This window comes from Pogona vitticeps, chromosome 2 (assembly GCF_051106095.1).
Source record: "Pogona vitticeps strain Pit_001003342236 chromosome 2, PviZW2.1, whole genome shotgun sequence".
NCBI lineage: Eukaryota > Metazoa > Chordata > Lepidosauria > Squamata > Agamidae > Pogona > Pogona vitticeps.
Genome location: NC_135784.1, coordinates 84,873,722 through 84,901,355, shown reverse-complemented (window position 1 = coordinate 84,901,355; position 27,634 = coordinate 84,873,722). Strand labels below are relative to the sequence as shown.

Sequence of the window (27,634 nt, the reverse complement as noted above, 5' to 3'; positions counted from 1 at the left end):
TCGGCCCCAGCCCCGACCAGACGGCGGTGATGCGGCGCGGTGCCCTTTTCCCTCCGACTTGCCGGCGGCTCCTCCCCTTTAAGGAACCGAGGCGGGGCCACGCTTGCTGCAGGAACCTGCCCTTTAAGAGCACCCTCTCTCTCTCTTTCCTTGGTGCTGCCGGTGCTGAAAGCCCTCTCCCCGTTTCCTCCACCTCCCCCCACACACACACCCCGAAGAAGCCGCCGCCGCCTCGCCATGGTGTCCTGGATCATCTCCCGGCTGGTGGTGTAAGCGCGCGGCGGGGAAGGGCGGGGAGGCCTTCTCTCTCTCTCTCCCGTTGCTAGGCAACGGGATGAAGATGGGGATGGGGATTTGCGGGGAGTGGGGTGGGGGAGAGAGAGAAATTGCTGGCCGGGTGGCTCTCCCGAAGAAGCCTCTGTCGCCGTCGTCGTCGTCCCCCTCCCAGGTGCTCTCCCGTGAGCTTTGAGGGGGGGGCCCTCCGAGGGCTCTTCCTCCTGGCAGCGTCTAGGTGGGAAGCGGGGGCGCCTCTTCACCTCGCTCCCACCCCCAGCGGATTTGAACCCGGACGGATGACCTGCGCAGCCCAGGGGCGTCGCCTGAACTCTCAGGCTCCCTCGCCCCGTCAGCCTTTATACTGTGTGGGTCCCTTGCTGTTCAGTATAGTATGTGGGCTGCCGGTTGTCCGCGCCGTCTGGCTGGCGGCTGAAGGCCGGGAAGAGCCTGCAGGTGGTCAGCAGAAGCCGTGGGGCCTGCCGCTTTGGGGCTGGCAGCCGAAAGGGAAAAGCCGGGCGAGCGGGCGAGGGAGAAGGGGCCAAGGGCTTGGCAGAACTCCGTAGGTGAATGAGGGGGAGAAAAATCTGACGGGTTTTTTCCTTTCCCCCCTCCCTCGCCATCCCTCCCCTGCCCCTTTACTGTTGTTCCAGGCTGGTTTTTGGTACCCTGTACCCTGCGTATTCTTCTTACAAAGCTGTGAAGACGAAAAATGTGAAGGAATACGTAAGTGTGCGGCAATTGCTCTGTCCTTGCTTTAAGACTCTACAGTACAGTACTGCCTTCTTCCTGTCATAGCTTGTCTCCAGCACTAGCTAGGATGCTAACCGTGTTGTGTATATTGGCAAGAAATTGGGATTACCTTCCAAAATAATACTATGATGCCGTTACTTTTTGCGTGGAATGCTTAAAAAAAGTAATTTGCATATCCTATGGGTTTTATATTGTGGACGGATCATTATTTCAGTTTGAATCCATTAAAGTTCTAACAGATTGTTGTAGCCGTATTTAAACACAAACTTTTTGTGTGAAATTTCTGAGGAGCTTTCCCAATTTACTTTAAAAGCTGTGCTTTATCATCTGGGCATCTTTGGTGATTTCACCTCACTGCTGCTCCAAATGATTTGCATCACCTCTGTCTTTTCTGCTATAAAGGTTACAGCTAGTGTGGTCCAGTCTGGAATATTAGTCATGTGCATAGATCACACAAATCATTGTCTTATTGCATACCCTTCAACAGACCTGGAAACTGGATTTTTTACATATTAAGAACTGTACTTCTAAGTTGCACAAACATGAGAAGCTGGAAGTTGCTTTTTAATGTCAAATGTTCACTTCTGTAGTCACTAGAAATTCTGGTTAGTCTAATGATGGGCATCTTCCCCCTTATGGTGAGAAATTAATGAGCATGAAATGAGCAAATTCTGAAAGCTATTAAGAAATCGAAAGCAACAAAGCTATTTTAAAATCCAATTCAATTTTCAGTGTTAAAATTTAAAAGTTATCTTTGTCACTTATGGAAGTGCTGACATAGAGAGAGAGAGAGAGATGAGGATATTGTGTAGTTCAAGCACAATGGTGTTTGGGAAATACATAAAAACTGGTACCAGAAGGAGTGCAGGGAAGGTGTGCTCTCTTCTAATATTTGTTCTAGAATTGAATTTGAAAATATAGAAGGATGTATATAAAATATTAAATGGCCGTACTTTTCTTTAAAAAGACTTTTATGTACACCCACTTTATGGTTTTTAAATGAGTGTTGTTTCTTAAATTTATTCACCAGCTTTCATTGTACTTTTTGTGATTACTCAAAAAAAAGGAAAGAAAAGAAAATGCAGTGTAAATTAAGAAAATTCAGAAATGTACTAACAATAAAACTACATTAAAACTATCTCCTAAAGAATAAAGTTAGCAATGCAGGAAATGTTCTGCAATATTATCTCTCACTGTAGAAGACCAAGGTTTCATGAAATAAGAATCTTTGGGGCCTTTAAAAATCTGGCTCTGCAAGTTTCCTGCGAAATGGGACTCCATAATTGAAGTGCCCACGGCTGTATTGATGTTATTAATATATTCATGGCATGTCAAATCTCCTAATAGCTTCTCCTATTGATTTACAAATAGAATAGAGTCCTAAAGGATAACTTCCCATAAGGAAGAATAGTAGTTACCAGTTTCTCAGTCCACTTTTAAAGCCTGATCAGGTCAGAATGGAACCACTGCAGTCTGTCCGTCCGTCCGTCCATCCATCCATCCATCCATCCATCCCATCCATCCATCCGTGCGTGCGTGCGTGCATTATTGCTTTGTTGCTGATCAGGCTGTATGCAAGAGCATAGATTAGACCAGTCTTAAAATAGTATTTCAAATCTAATGTAAATGCATATAAACAAGCAAAGGAAGCATAAAATAATGCAATAATAGTAATAAAATAATAAATTAAACATTCTCAAATAAAGTTAACAAGATGTGAAAGTAAACAATACAGTGTAATGGCTAGACTGTTGGACTAGAATGTGGGAGATCCAGGTTCAGGCTTCCACAGTGCCATGAATATTGTTGGCTGATGGTGACTAATCTAACTTTTCCAGCCATACCCACTTCACAGGATTGTTATGAAGATGAAGTAAGGAGGAGGAGAACCACAAGGAAAGGCATTTCATCAATGTAACTTATTAATAAAATAAAGTAAAATCAAGGCCCTATTGTAGCCACAGCACACAACCTGTCTAGATTAGTATTATGGCTGATGGTACTGAAATCTGCCAGAAGTCCTTAAGGATCAACAGAATCATGCTGTTCTAAGCTTCCTTCTGGCACAAATTACTCTAGAGTGGCCAAGCTAGTGTTTTTTCTGAATTTCAAATAGATAACAGACTGAAGTGGATCTGTGTAAATGAATCTGAAGCAAAATACTGAACTGTATTCACTCTGAGTGCCCAGTGATGCAAAAACACACACCTTTGTTTCATGGAGAACTGCACTTTCTGTGATTTCTCTTTAATAGCTTAATAAAAGGATCCAGTAGAATGTAATGACTGGAAAAAATGGCACATTCTCTGCAAAAGGTTGTTAGAAAAAGTACTGAAAATAGAATGTCTAATATAATAAAGTTTTATATAAAACTGTATAATTCTCTGCTGTGTGGGTGATCATGGCCACTGAGTGTTCATGGTTTTGAAAGCTGCTAAAAAGAGAGAAATAGGGGATAGTTCCATCAATGGTTATTAGTTACAGTGGGGTAAAAAGCCCTCCACGATCAGAAGTAGCTTACATCTGAATACCAGTACCTGAGAGCAGCCAGCTTGGGAGAGTTATTGCCTTCATGCCTTTTTTGTTGACTTCCTGAAATAATTTGGAAGAACACTTTGAGGAATGAGATGGTAGATAAGAATAGACCTTTTGATTGATTCTTCAGGACAAATTAAGATTGCTCCATTGCTTTGGCCAAAACAGGGAAGCTTCACACAGTGCTTCAGTCCCCAGCAGTAGTCTTACTACTATTTCCTTTTTAAGACAGCAGATACTACCATCTTCCACAACAAACACAATTCAGTCCTCAGGTATTTGTCATTAATCTTAAGGATTAAGTGGAGAAACACTAACACAGTGCCAAGCTCCTTGAAGATAGTCTTGGGTGTCAGCAGTCAAGGGTAATTTAATATTCTTAGGAAGGGTATTCCACAGCTAGGGAGCTGTTACAGAAAGTATCCTGTCCCATGTTTATCCCAACTTAACCTTTTTTGATGGCAAGTTATAAAATAGTGTCATCAGTGAAGATTATAGATTATAGGTAGGTTCAAACAGGAATAGGCTGCATGTAAAACATGTTGGCCCCAAGCTTTTTACACAAGAGAGAAAACTTTCCGTGCCCTTTGTAGCCTATTAAAAAGTGAAGTAAGTGAAAAAGGAGCCCCCCCTTTTATTCCCATCACTGAACATAGATAATTTTCTTCACGTGTTGTTTAGCTTATCATTAAGGAGGCAAACAGGGGTGAGGGTAGAACCTTTGTTATCACAGGAGATGGGGCTTCACAGAGGAGGAAGACTATTGCAAGATTTTGCAAATTGGATTGCAAATTGCATTGGTGGCTTATCCCACCAATAAGGTCTATGGGCCAGAGGTTGCCTTCGTAGAAGCATTTATGTGGAAGCATCTGGGAACTGTCATATCAACCTTCAGAGTAAATTCCGAATTTTAGGACCACCCAGATTTGACAGACCAGCTGGGCAGGATCAGTCCCCTAAGACAGTTCAAAAGCTATCTGGATCTTTTAGGATTTCAGGATGAACTATTCTAATGGCCTTATCATTACTTGGAACTGGTGGGATTTATTCCCAGCACAAATAAAAGCTGAAGGAGAAATGTCATCCTGGACTACAGTGCAGCAGGAAGAGTTAAATTCCTTCTTAGCAGATAGTATTTGCATTATGGCCTCCAGATTAAAAAACCTTAGTGGGATGGAAGTATCTGGTCAGGACTGCCCCCTCTGTCCTGTACAACAAAATTTCCATAATAGTTTTCAGGTTGGGCCATTCCTCTATGATTAAACCATGAATAGTAGTTGTTTCCTCGGGGATAAACCTTATAATTGGAGCAGATGATGATTCACTGGGTAGCAGACAGAAATAAGAGCATAGGCAGAGCTGTGTTGGATCAAACTATGGATCTGGCAAGTCCAGCATTCTGTCCCTGGGGTTGCCACCCAGATGTAAAAAAAAAAGCATAACAGAACCTATAACCAGGACTTAATGGCAATAACACCTTCCTTGCTCATGTTCCCCAGCAACTAAAATCCAAAATACTACCTTCTCTAATAGTGGAGATAATAGAAGCACTGTGATTTGTAGGTATTGATAGCCATCTTTTTGAGTCAACTTGTACCATCTCCTTTTAAAATCATTCTGGTTTATAGTAATCAATATCATTGTATCTTGTACTATCAAATTCAACAGTTGAAATACTTGTGGAACGATGTTTTATCTGTCCTGCCTTTCACATCATTCAGTTTATATAATGTTGGTTCTAGTGTTATGAAAGGACCTTTCACTTTCTCCACACCATGTATAATTTTATACAATTCTGTGTACTCACCTTTTGTCTGTGGTGAAAGTCTTCAAGGTAGTCTCTCACAGAGGAGTTGCTCTGGCCCCTTTATTAATTGGGTCGACTCTTTCTGCATCTTCTGTATATCTGCAATATTCTCTGAAATGCACTGGGCTGAAAGTACAGAGGCATGACATTGGCATTCTTATATTTGATCATCACATGATGATCACTGACATGGAATTTGTCCTCTTCACAGCAGTTGCACACCAGACCAGGTTTTTTTCTTGAAGATTCCTGCTATAGCCCCAATATGTCTTTCTGCACCAGTGACTGCTGTCTCAGACCAAATTATGCAGTCAAACATTTTTGCCCCAGTGTGATCACTTCATACTTGCTTACACCAGTAAGCAATTAAACAATAAAAATCTTGATATTTTAATGCTTCCTCTTTCAGTTTAGAGAGATTATTTCAAAGTGGTTTGCTGCCCTTTTTTGTTTTCAATATAACTACTTTGCTGTTGTCAGTTTCTGTGTGAGTGTGTAAATTGGGCAGCAGATTTACAGGAAGAAAAGCTTACAGATGTATAATTCATTTCACTGTAGACTTGCAATATTACTCTCACATCACCACCTTCTCTCTTTTTGTACAAAGAAGAAAAATGTTTATCCATTTCTGGGGGTAAGTGGTAGCCATGTTAGCCTGTTACAGCAAAAATCCACTCTGTAATTTCGTACCTTCAAGTTTCTTCATTATTTATATGCACACTAAAATGCACCCAGCACTTCTTTGTGGCTGCATGTTACCTATTTGGTACTTGTAGCAAGCTGCTTTTCAGGTTAGTTGGTCTCCCATTACTGATCTTCTTATTGAGGAACTCCTGATGAGCTTATGTTCCCTGGAACACAGTTTCATAATCACTGAAACAACAGGCATGCTTTGCATTTTGTGGTAGTAGCCATAACCACTTTGGTGCTGAAAATACGTAAATGAAGTACCACAGGATGACTAGGGTGGGAAAATGTAAAGTTCTTCTCATTGTATAGGGAGGAGATCTGTATAAATATTAAATATTAAAAAGAATAAAGCAAGAACATCAAATCATATATATTATTTCCAGTATTCAGTTGCTGTTGCTTAGGTAGCCAAAATGGCAATACCTGTGGACTGGGTGAAGGCTCAGCAGACTTACAGGAGCCCTGTGTTGTGCAGAAAAACATTTTAAAAAAGGGAAAATAAGCCTTAACAGAGGATTCTCCTGAGTAGCCCACAGAACAGTGGCCAGATGTTGAGAGAAAAGAATGGAGTGAATGGGGTCCTGAACAGGAACCATGGCAGACTGGAATATTTTATTGCAGGTTATGTTCATTATTAAAGATATTTTTGTTTTTAACTGTAATACACTCTGGGCGAAGTGGTTAAAAGTGACACTTTAAAGTGTTACATTGTAAGAAAGTAAATCATTGAGGTTAGGATCTGCATGTTTAAAGTGACTGTCAGAAAGAATCTGTTTTTTAGCCTCTTGGCATACTCAATTTCAAAAGCAAGATTTTTAAAAATATAATGCTTGCAATTTACTGGACAGTAGGGGGAGCTGGCTTCTCTTTCTTAAGCTCAGCAGTCTAGTTAAATTATACAGAAAAAGGGAGCTTAACCTTCCTTTAAAAACATTCCTGCTGATGTTGAGTTTTATTATAGCAAAATAACATGTAGTAGATAGTGTCATTTCTTTTCTTGTGTTAAAATAGCTGGCTTATAGTGCATTTTTATCAGGAAAAATGTTCTGATATTGATAATAATACCCTGTTTCCCTGAAAATAAGACCTAACCTGGAAATAAGCCCTAGTATGACTTTTCAGGAAGCTTGTAATATAAGCCCTATCCCAAAAATAAGCTCCAGTTAAGTGAAAACCTACCCTCCACCATTGTGCAGCAACCAGAAGACAATGACATGACTGTAAAATAAAACATCCCCTGAAAATAAGTCGTAATGCGTTTTTTGGAGCAAAAATTATTTTTTTTTGGTAAACACAGTAACTGTTTGCCATCAAATCAATTCTAACTTATGTCATACCTTTCCAGGGTTAGAAAGTACTCAGAAGTGGTTCACCATTCCCTTCCTCTGGCGAGCATCCTGGGACTGTGCAGCTTGCCCGTGGCCATACAGGCTGGCTTTTGTGAAATACACAGTAGGGAATTGGACGCTCAACCTCTGGCTCCTCAGCCAGATACCTAACTCACGGAACTATTCAGCCAGCTCTCTGTTAGTAATAGCTCACCATATACGGTATCTACTTTTTTGGGGATTATTCTGGAGCAGCTGGATAACAATTAAGGAAGTATAGACATGCTTAGTCTTGCTCATCCCGAGCATCATCTTGCTAAAAGCTGTGGATTTTGGGATAGCCACCTCAAACTGATTCCCATTTACAAAGACTCTTCTAAGGGTTTTCTAGGCACACTCAGAATTGATTTATCATTCCCATCTTCTGGGAGTGCTCTCAGACTTTGCAGCTTACCTAAGGCTGCACATAGGCTGGCTCTCCTCCCAGGAGGCACAGTGTGGAATTGAACTACTGACCTCAAACTCTGAAATCAGAGACCCAGTCCAGTTCTCAAGTATTCTGCATTTTTTGTGTTGAGTCCCATCATGAAACCATTTAGAGATCCTAGTGAATATCACAACTGTGCACAGCATAACCAAGGCAGAAAAAACCTACAAACAACTTTTTCAGGAGTCTGGGAAAGGTTAAAAGGATGAGGAATGAGAATGAAAATGTGTATGGTTTCTAGTACTTCTATTGTGTTCATAATTTGTCTATACTTTAAACCATTTGTACAGGGTCTTGAGTCCCTTATACAGGAGAAAAGCAACATCAAAAGGGAAATGTTATGCAAAAGCACCACCTCTAAAAAGAGATATGCAGGATTCATGTTGGTGTGGGTAGCACAGAGCCTGTTCCATTAGGCAAAAACAAAAGAAAAGACAAAAGACAAAAAAACATTGTGACATCTATTCCATTAGGGCTATTGTTTACCAGCCAGTTTCTGCCTGCCTCCTTTTCCTCCACTGTTCATGTGAATGTTTGTCTGTCTGTCTCTATTTTAGAGAATATTTTGTGGTATGTAAATGAACTCCTGTGCACATACTTTTGCCCTTGCTTCTCCTGCCATCCTTGTCTGATGGACCCTCTGCTTTACCAGCCACAGACATGTGGTAGATAGACAATTTGAGAAGCTGTTGTACATACAGTACTTAGATTCCTTGATACTATCAGTGCAGATGTTACACATGATGTATCTTATCGTGTAACAGAGACAGTTGAAATGTGCATTGTTTATGTTTCATAACAGCATAAGTTATTTAGTAAGGATCAGTACAAATACTTTAGTTCATCTAATTGAATAAAAATACAGTATTTATGGCTTTTAAAAATCTTTGTGGGAAGAGATTCAAGATATAATTTCTATCTTAGACACTGTCCCCTGAAATCTCTGTTAATCAGACAGTGGATAGGTCTGAGCGAGATCAGCAGTGGCTATCAGACCTTGGACTGCTGATATTTTGTCATTGCCATAATCATATGCTAAATTATTAAAAATGCTTGGATTTGGGATCAGTCAAGAATGTGTTTTAAAGCAGGTCTCGGTGCTCAGCAAAGCAAAATGTGCTGCTTATATACTGTCTCATAGTGCTTAAATCACTCTCTGGGCAGTTTACAATTTAATTATGCAGGCTACACATTCCCCCATCCCCCACAAGCTGTTCAGTTGATTTCTAATGGGATTGGCTCTCTTTCAGGTCAAGTGGATGATGTACTGGATTGTGTTTGCCTTCTTCACTACAGCAGAGACACTTACAGATATCATTCTCTCTTGGTAAGGTTTCTGCCAATTGTTAGAAATTAAATAGTAGAGTTGCTGGAAATTTTATTCTCTTTTAGTCATCTGGAATTGCGCTGTCAAAGTATTCAGATTCTGTGTCCCTAAGATCTGTAAACATTATTTCCTATTACTGTAAATTATCAGATGCTGTGTTTTGTACTGGATTATCTGAAGTTGGTAAAAATATATAGTTGCTCTGTTTCTTTACCTGTGATTTGGAGAGAAAACAAATGAAGTTTGGAGTTCTTGTTTCAAAACTCAAGCTGAAACCTAGTGGAATAATTTTAGAAGCAACCTCTGAATATTAGGATTTTAGTTCTGAATAATACTGTAGTTTCTGGCATCGAGGCATGCCATCCATACGTGTCATGCTTTGCAAACATTTGTTATCATAATATTCTTTTAAGGAGAATATTGTGCAGACTGACATATTCTGACTAGGTATTGAGAAGTGAGATGATGCTGTAATCCTGCCAAGATAGCAATGTAAAGTGGCCAGTAACTTGTCTTAAAACATTTAGCAGCGAACTTCTTCAGAAGACATAAAATGGTTGGGGTAAGCACTAGCTTGATAGTATCAGTGATTCTCAAGTAGAGGGCCAGTCTTGCTCCCCTAAATTATGGTGGTCTATAGGGATGTGGTGGCGCTGCGGGCTAAACCGCAGAAGCCTGTGCTGCAGGGTCAGAAGACCAAGCAGTCGTAAGATCGAATCCACGCAACGGAGTGAGCTCCCGTCGCTTGTTCCAGCTCCCGCCAACCTAGCAGTTCGAAAGCATGCAAAATGCAAGTAGATAAATAGGGACCACTTTGGTGGGAAGGTAACAGCGTTCCGTGTCTAAGTCGCACTGGCCATGTGACCACGGAAGATTGTCTTCGGACAAACGCTGGCTCTATGGCTTGGAAACGGGGATGAGCACCGCCCCCTAGAGTCGAACACAACTGGACAAAAATTGTCAAGGGGAACCTTTACCTTTACCTATAGTTCTTTAGCAGATTATCAGTAAGACTACCATCACACAGATGTGTATTTCCAGGGTTGAGCAGTAACCCAGAGTATGGAATTATTTTAGCTATAGATGATGTTTGAATTGAGACTTCAGAAAGGTACTTCCCAGCAGTAGAATGTGTGGCCCTTTCCACAGCTGGCCTTGTCATGTTGATTCTGTTTCCTCTACTATTTTCTCCTTCTCTCTTTGTCTCAGCTGTACTACTCTCTGGACTGTCAGCTTTTTCTCTGTCTCTGACTTGAGCTTGATTCCCACTTTTCCATTTCTCTCAGGTTTCCCTTTTATTTCGAGTTGAAAATCGCATTTGTGATTTGGCTGCTCTCTCCTTACACCAAGGGTTCCAGCGTCCTCTACAGGAAGTTTGTTCACCCAACGCTCTCCAATAAGGAGAAGGTACTTCCTTTAGATTGCCCTACATCTTGGTCCTGAAAGTTGAATGACATTAAATTTAGTTAGGTTGAAAGGAGTATAACAACAGCAACAGCCGTCACTCCTGTGCCTGCTTATAATGAATGCATGGCAACTGTTTATTTTACAGAATAAGGGAGAATCCCTAGTTTGCAGCCTGATGTGGGACTGTTTTAGTTTTAACTTGAATGTTAATTTGGAGCTGACAGCTCCTAATTGTGATCGAAAGGGCCATACATAGCACTGCATGCACACTACAAGTTCCCCCTTCTTTATTGCATCCTCCTGAAAAGCTGTATCTTAAGAGTCTGGGGAATTATTTGGAGCAGCTATTGATATGGTTCAAGGGGTTTGCAACAATCAGGGAAACTAGGCATTGTTATTTGTGTTCAGAGGCATGTTCCACCCAGCCATAGGCCAGTTTGTATCCTGGCCTGCTTTTCAGCATTTATTACTGGTACTTCAGTTACTTTTACATCATGTGGGCTACACTGAAATTAGCAGTATATATATCACAACTCTGTATCATCTCATAAAATTTTAGCACATAGTAAATTGTAAGCACACCCATCTTTTCAGTGTGAGTTTACAGACAGAAGAAGAGAAAGTTACCAGATGACAGGCATATCTTGGTGAAAGCTCATCACATATAAGTACACATTTTTAAGTGTGAATGATGTATCACTGTGCTAGGAGAAACTACAGAGAGTAATGTTCACTGGAATATTGAATATAATTTCCTTGGTAAATGCTGTGCAAAATGTTAGGATTGAGGTATAATTTCAAATGTCACTGCTTTAATGTCAAGACTTTAGGGACATGCCACCACACATGGAAACATTGCTTTCTTCTCAGTATGTTTTTCCAGAAATAGTTTAAGGGAGCTCATTGCATTTAATTTTTTTTATTTTTGGAAGCATTGAAAGTCTTACTCAAACCAGTACAATATTTAAAATTGGAATAGCTAAACATGAAAAAAAAAGAGATCTGTTCCAGTGCAAACAGTCCTGTATGTACAACAGCAGGATTAAGATTTTATGCAGATCATGTCTGGAAATTCCAAAAAATTATGTTAGGCTATTGTCATATTCCTTAAGCTAGAAAATGGGAATGTGTTGTACCATGAAATATTCTTTGTAGGCAGCTTTTCATTTCCTGAATTACAGTTTATTATTTCTCTGGTAGCTACCTCAGGAAAGCTTGACCCGCAAACCAAAAGTTTTCCATTTCATCTGAGGATTATTTATATTACTTTTCTGTATTTGGCTGAAGGTCTGTGTGTGATACAGGCATGATGAGTTACAAGTGCTGAGTTATATATGCTTAGACCATGACTTTCCTTGTCAAAATGCACAGATCTCACAATGGGAAAATGAATAACCTCTTTCTTCTTATTATTTGATATGGACCATGCAGGTCTTCTGTTTAATGCTTTCAAAGACAATTCAATATTGATGATTCTTTCAGCATCTAAAAGTGTTAAAAAAAACATTGACAGACCTTATTTTGTCTGGGACACAGGATTGATTACTTTTGTTATCATTTATGTGTTGTCATTTATGAACAGGACTGCTTTAGCTCTATCCAACATTGATTGACCAGGACTAACTTCCCAGACTGGTGCTCTTTCCCCATGCTGTGAAAAGTTCTTTTTGAAATTTATACGCCTTCATTTCTGAATAGACCCAGGGTGTGAGCTCAGCAGGAACTCATTTTGTGCTATCATGTTTTTAACTATACAATAGCTCTGTGCTGAGCAATACAGCTTAGTAAGATGACCAGCAGCAGTTATGAGAAAATGTTGATATGGCGATTTCCCACCAAATAGTCCAGTTGTTCTTCACTTGCTGGGTTCAAGAACGCCATTGACTATTGCCTTAGAAGATCATGTCGCTTGTGGTGTACAGAGCCATTAAAGGATTCAGTTATTTAGTATGCAGTATTATGTGTGAATATCTAAAATGTAATAGAACTTATAATAGATGAGGTTTAAACAAATGATTCACAGGAATCATGTGTTTTTATATTCTATAGTGAAGTTTTCTCTTCTCTTTTTTACGCTGTCAGTATTGAGAAACATTGGACTTGGCACAGCAAATATAATATTAATAGCAATACTTACATGAGCCAAATGGATTTAGTGCTCGTTTCTGATCCAAATGTCTATACCTGCCTTTTTTCTCGTATGGATTCATCATTGATTTGTATGTAACTTTCCCACAAGTAAATTGCACTGAAATGACTCACAGCATATCAAATGTCATTGCTACAGAATTGGATCAAGGGTTGATTTCTCTTTGATCAGAAAGAAAAACTGGGTTCAGCAAAGGCCATTAACCAAAAGAAGGGGATTTGAGCTACAATTTTTGTTAACTCGTTCACACTGTGTTGCCCAATGCTATTTGTACAGTGTACTTGACCAGCTCACAGTCCATCACAACAAATTTTAAGAGGCACAATGAGCTTCGAGGGTGTGGGGAATTGGTAGAACCTCTTCCCCACTCTTCTGTCTGCAGGATTATCTAGTTTGTGAAGTTCTGTTCCATATAACTGGATACAATCAATTAATTAATCAATACATGCACACACATAGAGCTTTGTATGAACTGTATGAACCTTACAAATAAGCTGACATAATCCAGTAGCATAGAACAAAACAAAATATTATAAAGTCTGTGTCACAGTAATATGTTACACAGCGCACTCTTCAAGGCAGCATGTGTTTATCAGGCTGCAATGCAGTTGTTAAGAATGGAATTTCACATATTATTGTGTCAGTTAATCTTTCATTTATTGTTGACTTTTTAGAGCCAGCATGGATAGGAGAACAGTCATGTTCTTTTGTTCAACATATCTGTGCTGTGTAATTACCGTTATTAAGTGGAGTAGAATATGTGTGTCTTATTTTTACAATGAAAAAGGTATGCAGGTAGGGGAAACTGAAACCTATCTTGCTTTGGCTCTGCCACTGTCTTTAGGCAGTGTCTTCTTCTACTCTGGAAGCAGAGGCATGCTATGAAAAGGTGCCTTGGCTGAAAGAGCATGGGTAACTAAGAGAAGGGAGGTTTCTGTATTCTTTCCTGATAAACATTACTCTTTCCACTATGTTCATAAGTGGGTCTGTAATGTCTGAAACAAACATGAATGCCTGCATCCAATCTAATTTGCTCCTCAGTTTTGCCAAATGTTAATAGGCTATGTTAGTTTTATGCATTCCATTTGTGTCCTTTGTATATCATGTGCTGTCAAGTTGGAAATGACTTCTAGCAACTTTAATAGGGCTTTCAAGGTAAGTAAGATATTTAAGGACTGCTTTTATTAGTTCTGACCCCCTACCCCACCCCCATGAATTTCCATGGCTGGGCAGGGATCCGAATCCAGATCTCTGAGTCCTAGTCCATCGCTCTGTCTACACCACACTGGGTATCTTCATGTCCTTTATCCAACTGAAATGTACCTAAATAATGAAGATAAATACTATGTTCTAAAATTTATTCAATTCAACAGTTTATGAAAACAGAATGACTGGATTGCAGCCAAATAACAAAACAGCAGCAATTGTGAATAACAACTAGTGTAATGGAAGTTTGTCATGACTTGTTGTCTGCTGTGTCAAGAGTAGGCTGTGTTGGTGAGACCGTATGATATAGCTTCATGATGGGCACAGAAGTTCTGTGGAGGGATTGATTTTGAACCACCTGTTCTGCAGCTTTGAGAGATTGCTCCCAGAGAAAAAGCCTTAGCTTTGATTTTTTTTGAAGACAAAGACGAAACAGGAGAGGTAAACTGAAAAGTAAAACTAAAACGAAATAGGCTGAAAAAAGGTACAACAATTGAATAAGAAAAGAGAGGTAATAAGATAAGAGAAAAACTCACAAAAATTGCTTAGGAACGTTTCAGTGGCACTCTGAAGACAGACAAAAACGAACTGAGGGCTTCTAGCCTGGTTGCAAGTTTATACGTGTGAGGGAGGGTGTAGGTGAGATTACCACCCACATACTTAGCTGTAGAATGTTCTGGAATAAGGTCTGCACATATGCAACATTCATTTGTGTGATCCATAGAGACCACAAAGAAAAACAGCTAGTTTATGTAACTGAAGTTTACCAGGATTTAATCCTTTTCAGATTAGATGAAACAAAAAGCACATCAAACAGGGACATAATCTTAGGTCTTGACTACATGTCATAATACTCCTGTTTTTGTTTTGGGTTTAGCACATGGAAATTGATTTTAAAGTATCACCTACACAATGCACAGCTAAGCACACTTACAGAGTTGCTTATATTCTGTATCAATGAGTCTAGAAGTAGGAGGTGTGTGGTTTCTTCATTATTGTTTCTTGCTGAATTCTTCTGTGTTTTGATAGAGCCAGAGAACTATATAACATATGGCAAATTAGTGTAAGTTTTTATCTTGTTTTCAAGAACACATTGATACTCTCTGGGTGATTTTTTTTAAATTCCCACAGGCAAACTATCCAGGATTAGTTTGTAGTCATTGAATAGGAAAAATTTACTAGAGCATTTGAAAAAAAATCACAGTGATTTTATTCTTGATACAGGATAGTTTGAGAACATAATCTGAAAAGTTTTCTTCTATTTTTTATTCATATTCTGTGAACTTTCTGTACTTTGGAAGGCTTAGAAGTTATTGTGTGAGTGCATCTCATGATGGAGGGAGACTCTTATACAATTTTTAATTATTTGTGTGCCCTTCTTCCAATTAAATCCTAGGAAATTGATGAGTATATCAGCCAGGCTCGTGATAAGAGTTATGAAACAATGATGCGAGTTGGAAAGCGTGGATTAAATTTGGCAGCAAATGCAGCAGTTACAGCAGCCACAAAGGTAAGTCCTTATGCTTATGTGCAATATCTATTCTGTTCAATCCCACTGTGCTGATATTTGGTACCATATACCTTCACACACCTCCTTTCTACAACTTGGCTTTTGCTGTGTTTATTCAATCAGGTTATATATGAAACGGATTTTATTCTGGCCAGCCTGTGTCTGTCATATGTTCTCATCCTGTCCCCTCATATCTTCTATGGGCAGTTCTTCCAGTATTTCCCTTGTGATGTGTTCTGAATGGTATGGTGTATTTGGATAGTTGTAACTAGGTACTATGTTTTAAAGGGCCAGGGAGTTTTGTCTGAAAAACTACGGAGTTTCAGCATGCAGGACTTGACTTTGATTCGGGATGACGATGCCGTGCATTTACGGAGCCCTGAGCCACACATGCGCACCTCTCCTACTGGCCTTCTTGAAACCATTGATGATTCAGGTATAAGACATCAATTTCTGTTATTTCAAGAGAGCAGGAGGCCTTGAGGTAAATGTTAAGTGTCTAGCTTCAGTGGCCTGTAGCTTTGCTGCTATTTCCTGGTGAAGGACTGCATGTTGTAATTTCATTTTCAAAATCATTCAAAGCATTTGCCATTATTGTTTCAAATATTGTATTTATCTAATTAATAACAGATACTGTCATAATCACATTACATGAAGTACTTGGATTTGCAATGGATATGCTGTTGAGGAAGGAATTCACTCTGTTCAAGCAACAAAAAGTTTTCTGGGTCAAACTATGTATGATGGCAGCATGTTCATTCCTTTAAACACGAGTCCTCCTAGTTATATAAAGTAGCAAATGGAAGCATGAAAGGGTCTAACACGTATTAGTTCTACTTTTCTCTCTGAAGACTGTCTCTCAAGCTTCTTTTGAGCCAACAGTATTAAAGAGAAACTGCTAGAAGGGGGAAGTTATTGGCAAATAACATGTTTTTACCTCCCTTCTGCCTGAACACTCAGTCTGCCCTTTAAATTACATCCCCAACACTGAAGAAATGAATGAAGGAGAGACTTAATTTCATGATGTGACACCACTCTAGATCAAGGAGAGAGACCTACTGATGCCGTTAGTTAAAAAAGAGATTAAAAGTAGTGGAGAATCCCAAGCACAGTATTGAAGATGTTTAACATAATGTCTAGCTTGACCATGAGAGTTTAACTCTCACCCTATTTTCATTTGTCCTCCTTGTCTCCAAAGGTCTGAGAGTTAGGGGTTGCATTTTTCTCTGTTGCTATATTTTAAAATAAGAGAGAGCCCTTCTATTGGTTTTTAATTTAGGTGCATCCTGTTACTCTTCATCAGAGGAGATGCCTGTGCCTCAAAGATATAATGGAGCCCACACTGATGCCAGAACAGATCCATTGGACGATGACACAGGAGACAAAGTTCCCAAACGGACTCAGAGTCTTAAAGCTCCTAAAAAAGTGACAAAGACAGAGGTGAGCATGCATGTAATTGTTTGCATGACCTGCAGTTGGGTGATTGCTTTGCCAGAAAATATGGGCAAAGTGTGGGAATATGTTGAAGCTCCTGCCTTGTTCCCTGTGTTCTTCAGCCTTGCATTTAGTCTTTTTTTAAACAGTGACTTTTCAGCCTAGAGCACATACCTTCCCATGAGAACCAGCTTCAGTTTGCCTTTGTTGTCCTTCCACTGTACCATCAACTGGTAAAGAAGTATTTGTGTCTTCTGCTTTGCCGAGACCATTATATTTTCATCTTAGATACCTGGGACACTACTAAGGACAAAAAGATGTGATGGCATCAGCCACTGATTTATTTTTCCTGTGTCTGCATTGCTCATGTATGAAGCAAGATGTGGGATGTGTATGCCTAATTTTAAATACTAGGAAGGGATGAGGAGAACAGAATGAACATATTCTGCCTTACCCTTAATCACATTTCATTATCCAAACTATCCATCTGAGCTGACCTGTGAAGCATGGGAAGGCAAGAGAAGCAAGGGAGATTCTGCTCTCTTTTCCAGTTTTACCCTTATGATGCACTTTCCTCCTAGATACATGAATGAAACAGATGAATGTACACAGATGGCTGCCAGTATCACATCTTCTTTGGCCTATGGGATGGATCCAGATGACTGGAGTTTGTTTCATTATCTTCTCTTAACTTTTATTGAAGGAGGAGACACATCCTACTTACATGTCCTGACCATTTAATACTTACATGGACATGAAGTTTTCTGTTACTGCTGCCACAGAGTAGACTTACTTAGGCTGAGGGCAATAATGGTGTTTGAGCATTAATTGTACTAATAGGATGTAAAGGACTTAAAAACCGTGTAGCAATAAATCAGTATTTTTAGTGGTATTCCTCTTCTGGAATCAGTAGCACATTGAAAAGTTGAAGAAAGCAATTTCTTTCTTTCTTTCTTTCTTTCTTTCTTTCTTTCTTTCTTTCTTTCTTTCTTTCTTTCTTTCTTTCTTTAGCAGTATTCTATTCTCATTTGCAACTAATTTCACATAATTTTTCTCTTGGATTGCAGCCCCCGCAAAAGACTGTGAAAGCCCGTCCTAAGAAGAAAGTTACAGGCTCCAGTACTGCTGGCGAGTCAGCCTAAGGACATCCCAGCCTGTCTGTCCCAGGGCTCTTCTGTCACTTTGAGGGGCACTCTCCAAGGAAAGAGAGCTGAGATAATGTACATAACAGCTACTGCTTTGTAGAGTTCATTCCAGGGCAAGAGGGTGACTGAAATTTGGCACACAGATCAGAGGATGGCCATCCTCAGGAATTATTTCCTCTTCATCATTGTGGTGAAGAGAATGCTAATCTGTACATAGCCTGTTGCTTTGGGATTTCCTCTCCTTGTGCAACCCTAATAGGGAAATTCTTTGCCAGAAGTATCTCTTTAATTAGGGTTAGAGCCATCTTTGGCAGAAAGGCTGGGGAACAAAAGACTTGTGCCACCAAAATTCTAACTGGAAGTGGGGAGCTCCTCATAATATTTCAGCATTTCACTGGATGTCATGCTGTAGCTGCTATGAGAATTGGTAGGAAGTGCCTGACATGAAGCGACTGGTACTGAAAACAGTGTCATCCAAACTTACTTTGAAAGGAGAAAGAGACAGAAATACTGGTTTGCCTAATGATTTGCTTCATGGGCAACAACTGAAGTGGGGTGACAGTGACTTTGGGTAAGGGCTTTTTAGCAAGGACTGAAGGAGGCTGAAAAAAGATTGTGGGTGGCCAGCATCTTGGCTAGTATCTGCTGCCTGTTTCTAAGCATCATCCTTTGCCCAGATGGAAGTGTTATAATTTTGCTTGTGGTAGGTGTTGGGAAGAGTAAAACGTCTGCATGTTTTTCCGAGTAGAAAGAAGGCAGGAAGGAAGATGAAGAATTTTTGAATGATTAAGAGGGCCATGGTTGGAAGAGAATGTGGAAGACACCTGAGCATAGAGCAGTATTTCAAAGAATTTGAATCCTGAATAGTCGCTCTCTCACAAACCAAACCTTTTGGCCCCTGCTTTGAAGTTGCCTTCACATTTTAAATTTTACAGGTCAGTCTGGTTTTGGTAAGAATTGTTGGGGAAAGGCACATATGAAGAAGTTGAAAGGCCATTAGCTGGATGGTTTCTGGCTTCTGCTGTGTACTTAATATTGCTTTATTTGCACTGAGAATATAAGTTAAAAGCTTGATCAGTGTAGTATAGTGCAGAGGCAAAAAAATAACATCCTTTTGGAGAACTTTCCTAAATGGCATCTTGTAATAAAGGAAGTGTTTGTGACATTCTTAACGATTGTATGGGTAGACATAGGAAAAGACGACCCAGCTCTCAGGAACTACCCATACCTACCACCACTTTCTTTTATCACTTCTGCTAACTCTGGTTAGCTTGAGAAACAATATCACATGGTGTTTAAAGCCACTTGGTGTTTTCTAAAAATCGGAATTTGCTGTTTATGTTGAACTGCAGTCAAGTAAATGGCTGAAAAACCACCAGCCAGCTGAACATAGCTGGATATGACTATCCTCATCTAGGACTGTGGTGTGGGGATGTTACAAACAGTGTAATAATTAACCTTCTGTTTTCCTATGGTAAATGTTTTGTTTTCTGACTATGTGCCAAACAACCAGCCTTTTAAATGCTGGAGAAAATATATGAGATTTTGATGCTAAAGGAACCAGCTTTCAGTGACACTTATTTACAAAGGTCAAAATCCTCAGACTGCAGAGTGTAGTGCCCACCACAAGCTCCATTGAGCTGTTGTATGAATCATAGGTTGCCCAGTTAAATAAACAGGGTTTATGGTTCCACAAGGAGATAGTAAGAACCTTGTTACACAAGCTCTAGAAAGCCCCAGCCATTCTCACAAGGGATTATTGCTTGAATGGATATAATGAAGAAGAATCTGTGTTGTCAATTTATTCAGAGGACTCTGGAATGGGTGACAGTATGGATTGAGTTTGGTTGTGCAGCAAAATGATCTTGCAGCTGCTTTAGCTGTGCGGATTATATCCCTCCTTTTTTCCCCATTGCAAGCTGATATTTCCTGCTCCTTAAACAAGTTTGCTCAAATGTTAAGCTCCATTAACTTCAAAGGGGCTTTCCTTCTAATAAACATGCTTTGAGGATTGCACCTTTAAGCTGACTCCCTTAGGATGTATAGTTACAGGCAGAAATGACCTGTCCTTAAGATTACATATGCATTTCTGTTGACTGTACTAATGTCTTCAGTCCTTCACAGTTCTGTTACACATCTGCACTTTTGTGTTGTACTTCTAGTTTAACACCTGGCAGTTCAGCCTCTGCAAGAACAAAGAGAGTGCTTCACAGCATTTTTGCCCATTTGTTTTTCCTGGCAGCAGCTGTCTTAGCCAAAGACTTGGCAAATGATAACAGAAATTTTGTAATTTGTCACAGATACTGACCCTAAATCTCAGATTAGCCATTTTAGTAGTTGAAAGATTGCCTTGGGTTTGCTGAGTGTGAGAACAAAGAAACAGATTTCACACAGTTGTTCACTCTTTTCTAGTTTTGTGCTATTAGTTTTGAGCAGTTCTGCTTGAATAGAGATTATATATGAACCAGTTCCAAGCATATATAACATATGACTGGTGAAAGTGCATTTAGATGCTGGCTTCACTGTAACAGAGGCCTTTATATTTCTGTAATATTGCCAAGGGAAGAGCAGTCTATTCTACCAAGGACATAGCACTATCTTATCAAATTGCTGTCTCTGGTTAATAGCACATTGTGTTTTTTGTTTGTACATATCAACTTGCATTTTCACAGCACATATATTGGACTCTTCCCAGGATCCTTTGTGTAATTTTTGTGTGAAGGCGGTGATTTTGCATAGCAGGTGATGGATTGAGATCAGAACTAGCAACATTATTCTAAATGAGAACATAGGTTTTTTTGGCAGTGGCCATCAGCAGTGCTTGCAGCAATCCACGGAAAGTATGATGCTGGATAACTTGACCCTTTATACCAATCAAACTGGCTCCAACAATATTCCCTACATATTTTTAAATTAGCTTACTCTAGATTTTCATACTTGTCTTCTCACCACATCAGGTGAATGGGCTGATGGAGTTTCAGTAGAAGCTTTTGATTATTTTAAATGTACCACTTCTTGGTATTGACACATTTGGTTTCCTTTCCTTTATAATATTTTCTACTTCAAAAAATTCATATCAATAGGTTGTGTTTAGCTTACTTGTCACAGTCTCAGTGAACAGCCTAGTTTTTGCTGCCTGCCTTAGGTGGTAAAAATGGAGGCTGAAAAAGTCAAACATATGGCAGCGCCTATTATTTGGATGCTGAGTTGCATTTGCTTGGTAGCTTATGTTTTCCAGATCTGATTTAGTGTCTATTAACAGCTGCATGTTGCATTTCCAGTTGGTTGTCATAACATAGTTTCCAACATCATCCTTTTAAAAAAATGCTTTGTGAAAATTGCAAGGAATGTTAGTTTCTTATAAAATATTTCACATGGCTGTCTTTCCTTTTCATGCTTCAAAGAGTAGTCTGACATGATTCTTGGAGTGAACAAGGTCACCCACGTTGAAATTCTGTGTTTGAAGTCAAGTTCATTCATGATGAACTTAGACCAAAGTACATGAAATGTTAAATCTGTGGCTTGATGTTCAGAAGATGCTTCCCCAGTATAAACAGTAGTCAAGAAGGTCATGGCATGAAGGAAGGGCATTTAACTGTTTCCTCCCACACTGCCATCTTGATTAAGTGTGACAGAGGAAACACTGAAACACTCCTTTCAGCTGTGATTTTACTTGCGAAGGAAGCTCTCATTTGTATCACTGCATGTTTAAGGGAAGAATTCTTGGCAAGAAAATAGCATGGGAGGAGCAGGTTGGTCTTTCCACACACTGTGGTCTTGATCACTCTCCCCCTTTGTGGCTTCTGTGTACATGGGTTGGGAGATGACAGACCACAGGATTCATATCACACAATGGCCAAAATCCTGTTTCGTAGCATAATAAATTACACTAGAATAGGCCCGTTGAATGGGGATTAAATGAGTAATCTCTTCCATAAATCACATTGACTCAAATGGGCCTACTCTAATCATTACTTAGTATGCTAAAGCAAGTTGCAGTTAGAGTAGGCCCATTTGAATCAATGCAATTTCTGGAGTTGACTCACCAAATTCAGTGAGCCTGTTTTAGTGTTATTTTCTGCACTAAGCAACAGGATTTTAGCAAGTATCACTTAAACTATAACTTTTTAAAACCCTGTTTTAGGGGAATTATAGACCTGGAATGTAGTTTTTTCCTCTTCTCTGACTGCTACTACTGGTATCTTCAAGAAACTATCACAATAAGGCTGCAGTCCTATGCACACTTTGTACATAGGACATGTTTATTAGTAAAGGATTGCACTCATAATCATTTTGTGATTAAGATGGCTAACAACTGGACTATCATGGGAAGATTGAAATCACCATATAAATGTTACGACAACCCAAATGTACTATTACTTTAACTTCTCTGTGTGCACCTCAAACTTGCTAGAAAATTAGTGGTAGAAGAATTCAGATCTTTTAGTCATCGAGCTCTAGGTACATAGTAAAACACTACTACACGTAAATAATATTGGACAGCTTCATTGGCATACAGGAAACCTCAAATTCTACAGGGGTTACAATAATATTACATTATTGCTCCTGCATGTCTACCATGGCTGTATTCTGTTGTGGTGATTGAGGACAAAAAGGTGGCAAGGATCAGAGTAGGAGAATACACAGAGGTGGGAGAAGCTTGTAGAGTGACCATAGATTTTGTGTTATTTATTGGAGGATTGAGTGTCCTATATGGTTTGCTGTAGTGTGTTTCTCCAGGGGCAAAATATATCTCCAAAAACACATCGCTATGGTCTTTTCCATCCCAGGCAAAAGAGTGCCTTCTAACATTGTTTAGAGCAGAAGAAGGCTAGCCAGCATCCTCTAGTTAGTGCCTTTTGAACTACCACTCCCATTGACCCTAATCACTTGCAGTGGTAGTTAGGGCTGCTGAGAGTTATGATTCAAAACGTGGAGGGTGCCAGATTGCCTGTCTCTGGCTCAGAGTAAGATGTTTTTCCTTCTTGCTGTAGGAAGAGTCCCTTTGTTTTTGTCTTCTGTTTCCATTTCCTTGTGTCATAGTCTTGTGAGACACAGCATGTAGGAACTCTCTGGGATGTTAATGTTATTAACAAATAGTATTACCTTTAGATAGAAAGTTTGGGTACAGAGGGGTTATGGTTTTCTTTGTGGCTGAATCACATTCCATTGATTTAAGCAAATACAAGCACTGGAGTTTTATAGAAGTTTTCATTTGGGAACAAATTGCCCACTGCCAGTGCATTCCTGTTCCACTGTTAGTACATACACAGTTGATCCTCAGCTCGAAAAGTTATAGTCTGTGTTTTTTCTGGCACCTTTAGCCAGAATTACTGTAACCTACGCTAGTTCTAGTTCTTCTGTTCTTGGGTCACTGTTTTGTAAAGGATATGCTGCTGACTGTCATCCCTTTCCAAACATTCAAAGTGATTCATTTGAATGTGCATGGCTGATCAGAAGTAGAGCCATGAATATTGGTTCATTATGTTGAATGCCAGCATTTTCCTTGTTTGTTTGAGCAGGCAGAAGTGACAAGAGGTAGCATACTTTAGCCATACAATAGTGAAACATCAAGAAATGGGCAAGAACTAAGATTGGCTGAAACTACTTAAAAGTCTTAATCCTTTTGACAGGTATTTTAAGCCTTTTCCCTGGTGGTCCTATAGCACCTTTTGCTGGTTCCTTCAGTGGCTCACTGGCCCCAGTGTCTGTCATTCTTAACACAGATTGTGGCGGTTATGTTTTTCAGAACACTGAATTAATTGTTCTAGAGGGGTAATTGACTATTACACCCACTGATTGTGCCACATTTTCCTCATACTGCCATGGTCTCTAGTCTAGCTGATTTTAACGATTTTGAAGCATTCCAAGCAGTATGGGGTAAGGAAGAGCCAGGACATGTTATTGCCACAAGCAGAGCTGCTACAGTAGATTTGCCAGTCATGGGTAACGCTTATCATAAATAAGTCCCAGAGTCATACATAGAACAGTTTCTAAACTGATGCTCAGAATTTCTAAAAACTGAGGTGGGGCACATGTTTTATCCACATTCATTATACAGTACATTAAGTGTATATCCCCATATAATAGACCTTTAGAAAAAGAGCATGTAAATGCAATACTGCCTCTCCCTATCAGCAATGTCCCAACGTTCAAGAGCATTTTTAATTTTTTTTAAAGTTTTTCTTACGAATGAAATGAATCAGGCAGAAGCTGCTTGTAATCTGGCCTAGTCAGTGTTGCTCATACTTTGACTTGAGTGGGACTATGGGAAGCTGCTCTATTTTTGGATTAGACAAAGGATTTAGTGAAAGAACCTGTTCCTTTTTCCGTGGGGCCTGCCACCAACCTCTGCTTAGTACTGTTATCATGCTACCAGTGCCCGATGGAGGCAATTTCCAGGGTAGCATTAAAGGGGAAGCTGCATGAATTTTTCCAGGGAAATATTTGTACACAGCAACTGCCTGCATGGGTGGGAGGGGAAAGAATGTTTTGACCACAGAGCAAGGCAGGCTTGGTCAGGGAGTGGAACTTGTTAAACAAATGACAAGAAGTGGTCCTGCCAGAAAGTTTGGATGACTAAACTGAGAAAAGGAAAGGGGATTTCCAAAGAGATTGGATAACAGCCAGTTATTTTTATTTAGATTCCTTTAGACTAAGAGGGTGAGTCAGCTGTATGGGCAAACAGAAAGAGAGAAATATGTCAATAGACAGCTTGAGTGAAGCCATATCCTACTGTTGTTGAGAGTAATGTTCTCAACCATTTTGCCAGCTGCAGCACACCAAGCCTTATGTTGTGGAGCTCAATGGGCAAGAAGAAACTCCTTCTTGAAGGCTTCTCCATAGTGTTTCCTCTGTCAAGGTGTTATGGATGTGCACGACTAACCATGCTGACCTTACCTGCTTAGACCAGATGTTTAGAAAACAAAAGAAACGTAATTATGTTGAGTCTTGCAGAGTTCTTAATACCCACAGCACTGGTAACTGGTGCTATTCTGTCTAGCACAGATGCTGCTATCCCAGAAAAGTTCATCCCAAGATTCATTCATTCCCTTTGTTCTGCCTCAGTGGAAGTTTTCTTGGAAAGTATGTCTCTTCTTCCCTGTGCCCTCCCAAATCCAGAAAAAACTTCATAACCATTGGACAACTGCTGAGAAAAAAGCTTTTTACCTCAGCTCCTCAGAAAACCTGTGTCCTGTTATCTTGCAGGAAGAATCCTTGATCTCCTATGGAGAGAACATACAGTTCTCTTTTACTGCTGTATATGAAGATGCTGCATTACAGGGGAGAGCGGAATTCCCTCTATTCTTTAGGAAACTAATGTTCTCTCAAGATGGCAATCTGTATAGCATGCTATGGCTGACATGTTTAGAACATATAAAGTGGATGACAGGAAGGTTTAAAAGCAAACTTTAACTACAGTATATGCAAAAGCTCTGGAATCTGTGCTCACTTATCAGGAACATGTATTGAAATCCTTGAATTCTGTACACATGCAATCACCAGTATTATTTGTTGAGCTAGTATTCTGTGTACCTTCTGCAAGTTCTTAGTGCTTGGTGAAACCCTCTCTTAGATAATTTTATTCTACTGGAACTTGTATTTGCCTGATTTTGACCTGAACCCTTTATAGAACTATGATCCAATAAGAAAAGATATTTGGGAACCATTAATTTACATGGTTACTTTAGTATTTTCATACTTTATGTACTAACTGCAGTCATATCACATGAGGACTATGGCAGGAAGTAACAGCAAGTATGTTAAAGATTGCTTGAAGGCCACAGAATGTACCTTGATCAGTCCTCCAGTTAGCCTCTAGCATAGCTTCCACACTTAATCTCACTAGCTAAATAATGACTAGATTGTGTCTCTCTTCCTGTTCACATATCCCAAGCTAGCCTTAAATTCTCTTTAATTAAATATTTGCCACTTTGGGACAATGGTGGCTGAACCTCCACCTTCCTCAACAGAGGATCACAAACCATGGAGAGACTGCAATCTGGGACCAAACTTTTGGGACCAAATGTGTGGTGGGATTCCACAGGAGGAGAAAAAGTTTACAGCAGCCAGTTCCAACTGTGAAATCAACCTTTCCTGGAAACTCTGGGCCAGAAAGATGAACTTTGATATCAGAACTTTTGAGTCTTTGAGAATGACGGATGTCTGAAGAAGTGTGTGTAGCAAAGTCCAGTATCAAAGCTGCTACTGTTTGTTCTGTTTGCAATGACAAATTGGAATCCAAAACAATATGGAATGTAGACAAAATATATATTGGTCTCTGTCTCTTCAATATTCTAAGTACTATAAAAGTGAATCAGTCTCCATTCCTGGGAGGCTTGTTCATAATTTGCTTCCTCCTACCAACTGCTGCATTGGTTACACTGTGATTTTAGAATTTGGTGTTTCTTTCTGAAGTCTGCTTTCTTAGTGGAAACGTGTCAAAGACAAGTTTGCTAAAAACATATCGTTTGATCAGTCTAGAAATGGAGCTGTTTTTTTTCCGCCATGGACATATAATGTTGCCAGTTCACAGAAGCTCTATGCAGGTTATCTCCCCACTCCCACTCACTTACATCAGAAGTTCATGGGACAAAGAAAGCAGAGATGAGTGCCCGGTTGACACTGCCTTCTCTACGGCCTCTGCTTCGATCCTTGGCAGCAGTCAATGGGCTTGGTGATGAACAGCAGTAACACATTCTGCTAATGTACATGACTCTTGTTTGGAGAGCCTGCGTGAATAGAGAAGGCTGCGTTGCAGATGTTGCCTTGGTGGTTGGAACAGAGCCCATGGGATTGTCTAGGTTTTCCCCTTCACATGCTTCAGAGCTAAAGTTATTCCTAGAGCTTTCAAGATTTCAAGCAACTGCTCTCCTCTGGTGTCACCTTTATTGGGTAACATCACTTTCCAAGTCCTCTAGATCATACACTAAAAAAGTGAGAAGTTTTGATCCACAACATGGATTTTTGAATTGATAGTCTCCACTGTCTCTGACAGTCTGCACATCTTTCAGTTCAACAGGATATCTAAATGCAGTATGTCTGATTAACCCTGCAAGTGCATTGACAAATAGTACAGGATTTGCTGTGGAAATAGAACAGCTGAATTCAAACTTTTTTTAAAAAAACTCACACAACACAAAGACCTATGCAAATAAGCCCTGCCCTGTTTGCTTTAAATATAGAGGTTTTCCCCCTGCCACTGACAGCTTCTAATTTTTAAAGCCAGAATGATTTGAATTGTGTTTCCCCCATGTGATCAGTTGATTCATTCTCCAAAAGGAGAAGGGTGTGACTAATATTCCCTGTAAGCTGCATGGGTGTGCAGCACTGCATTGGTGCCTCACACCTGCAGCCAGTGTGGCTGCCCATTTGGTTTCGGTTGAGGCTGGAACATAGAGATTGAGGGGGGCACCCAACTCTGGCAGAAAATTAGAGGGAAAGTTTGATATGACTGTGGCTGGTATTCTAGTGATGCACTAAGCTGGGTGTGATGTTGTAGACAACAGGAACACCAACCTCACAATCTTTCTCCCTAGTAGCCACAAAGTATTTTTTAAAAACAAACTACTGAGTTTAGTGC

General features: G+C 39.9%; 1 protein-coding gene across 6 annotated transcripts; it reads left to right on the top strand.

Annotated features, from left to right (window-relative positions):
* Positions 1 to 14: 14 nt before the first annotated feature.
* Positions 15 to 26,321, top strand: REEP2 (receptor accessory protein 2). Of its 6 annotated transcripts, none has more exons than XM_020789862.3 (8): positions 87 to 269; positions 927 to 999; positions 9,124 to 9,200; positions 10,487 to 10,607; positions 15,359 to 15,472; positions 15,761 to 15,908; positions 16,752 to 16,912; positions 17,974 to 26,321. In XM_020789862.3, exons 1-8 carry the CDS (start codon positions 238 to 240, stop codon positions 18,046 to 18,048), a joined length of 801 nt encoding a protein of 266 aa, XP_020645521.2. In that variant the 5' UTR covers positions 87 to 237; the 3' UTR covers positions 18,049 to 26,321. The 6 variants fall into 6 exon arrangements, with proteins under 6 accessions (XP_078241657.1, XP_020645521.2, XP_078241658.1 ...); XM_078385533.1 differs by lacking the exon at positions 87 to 269 and adding an exon at positions 322 to 448; XM_078385534.1 differs by lacking the exon at positions 87 to 269 and adding an exon at positions 567 to 641.
* The last annotated feature ends 1,313 nt before the right edge of the window (positions 26,322 to 27,634 follow it).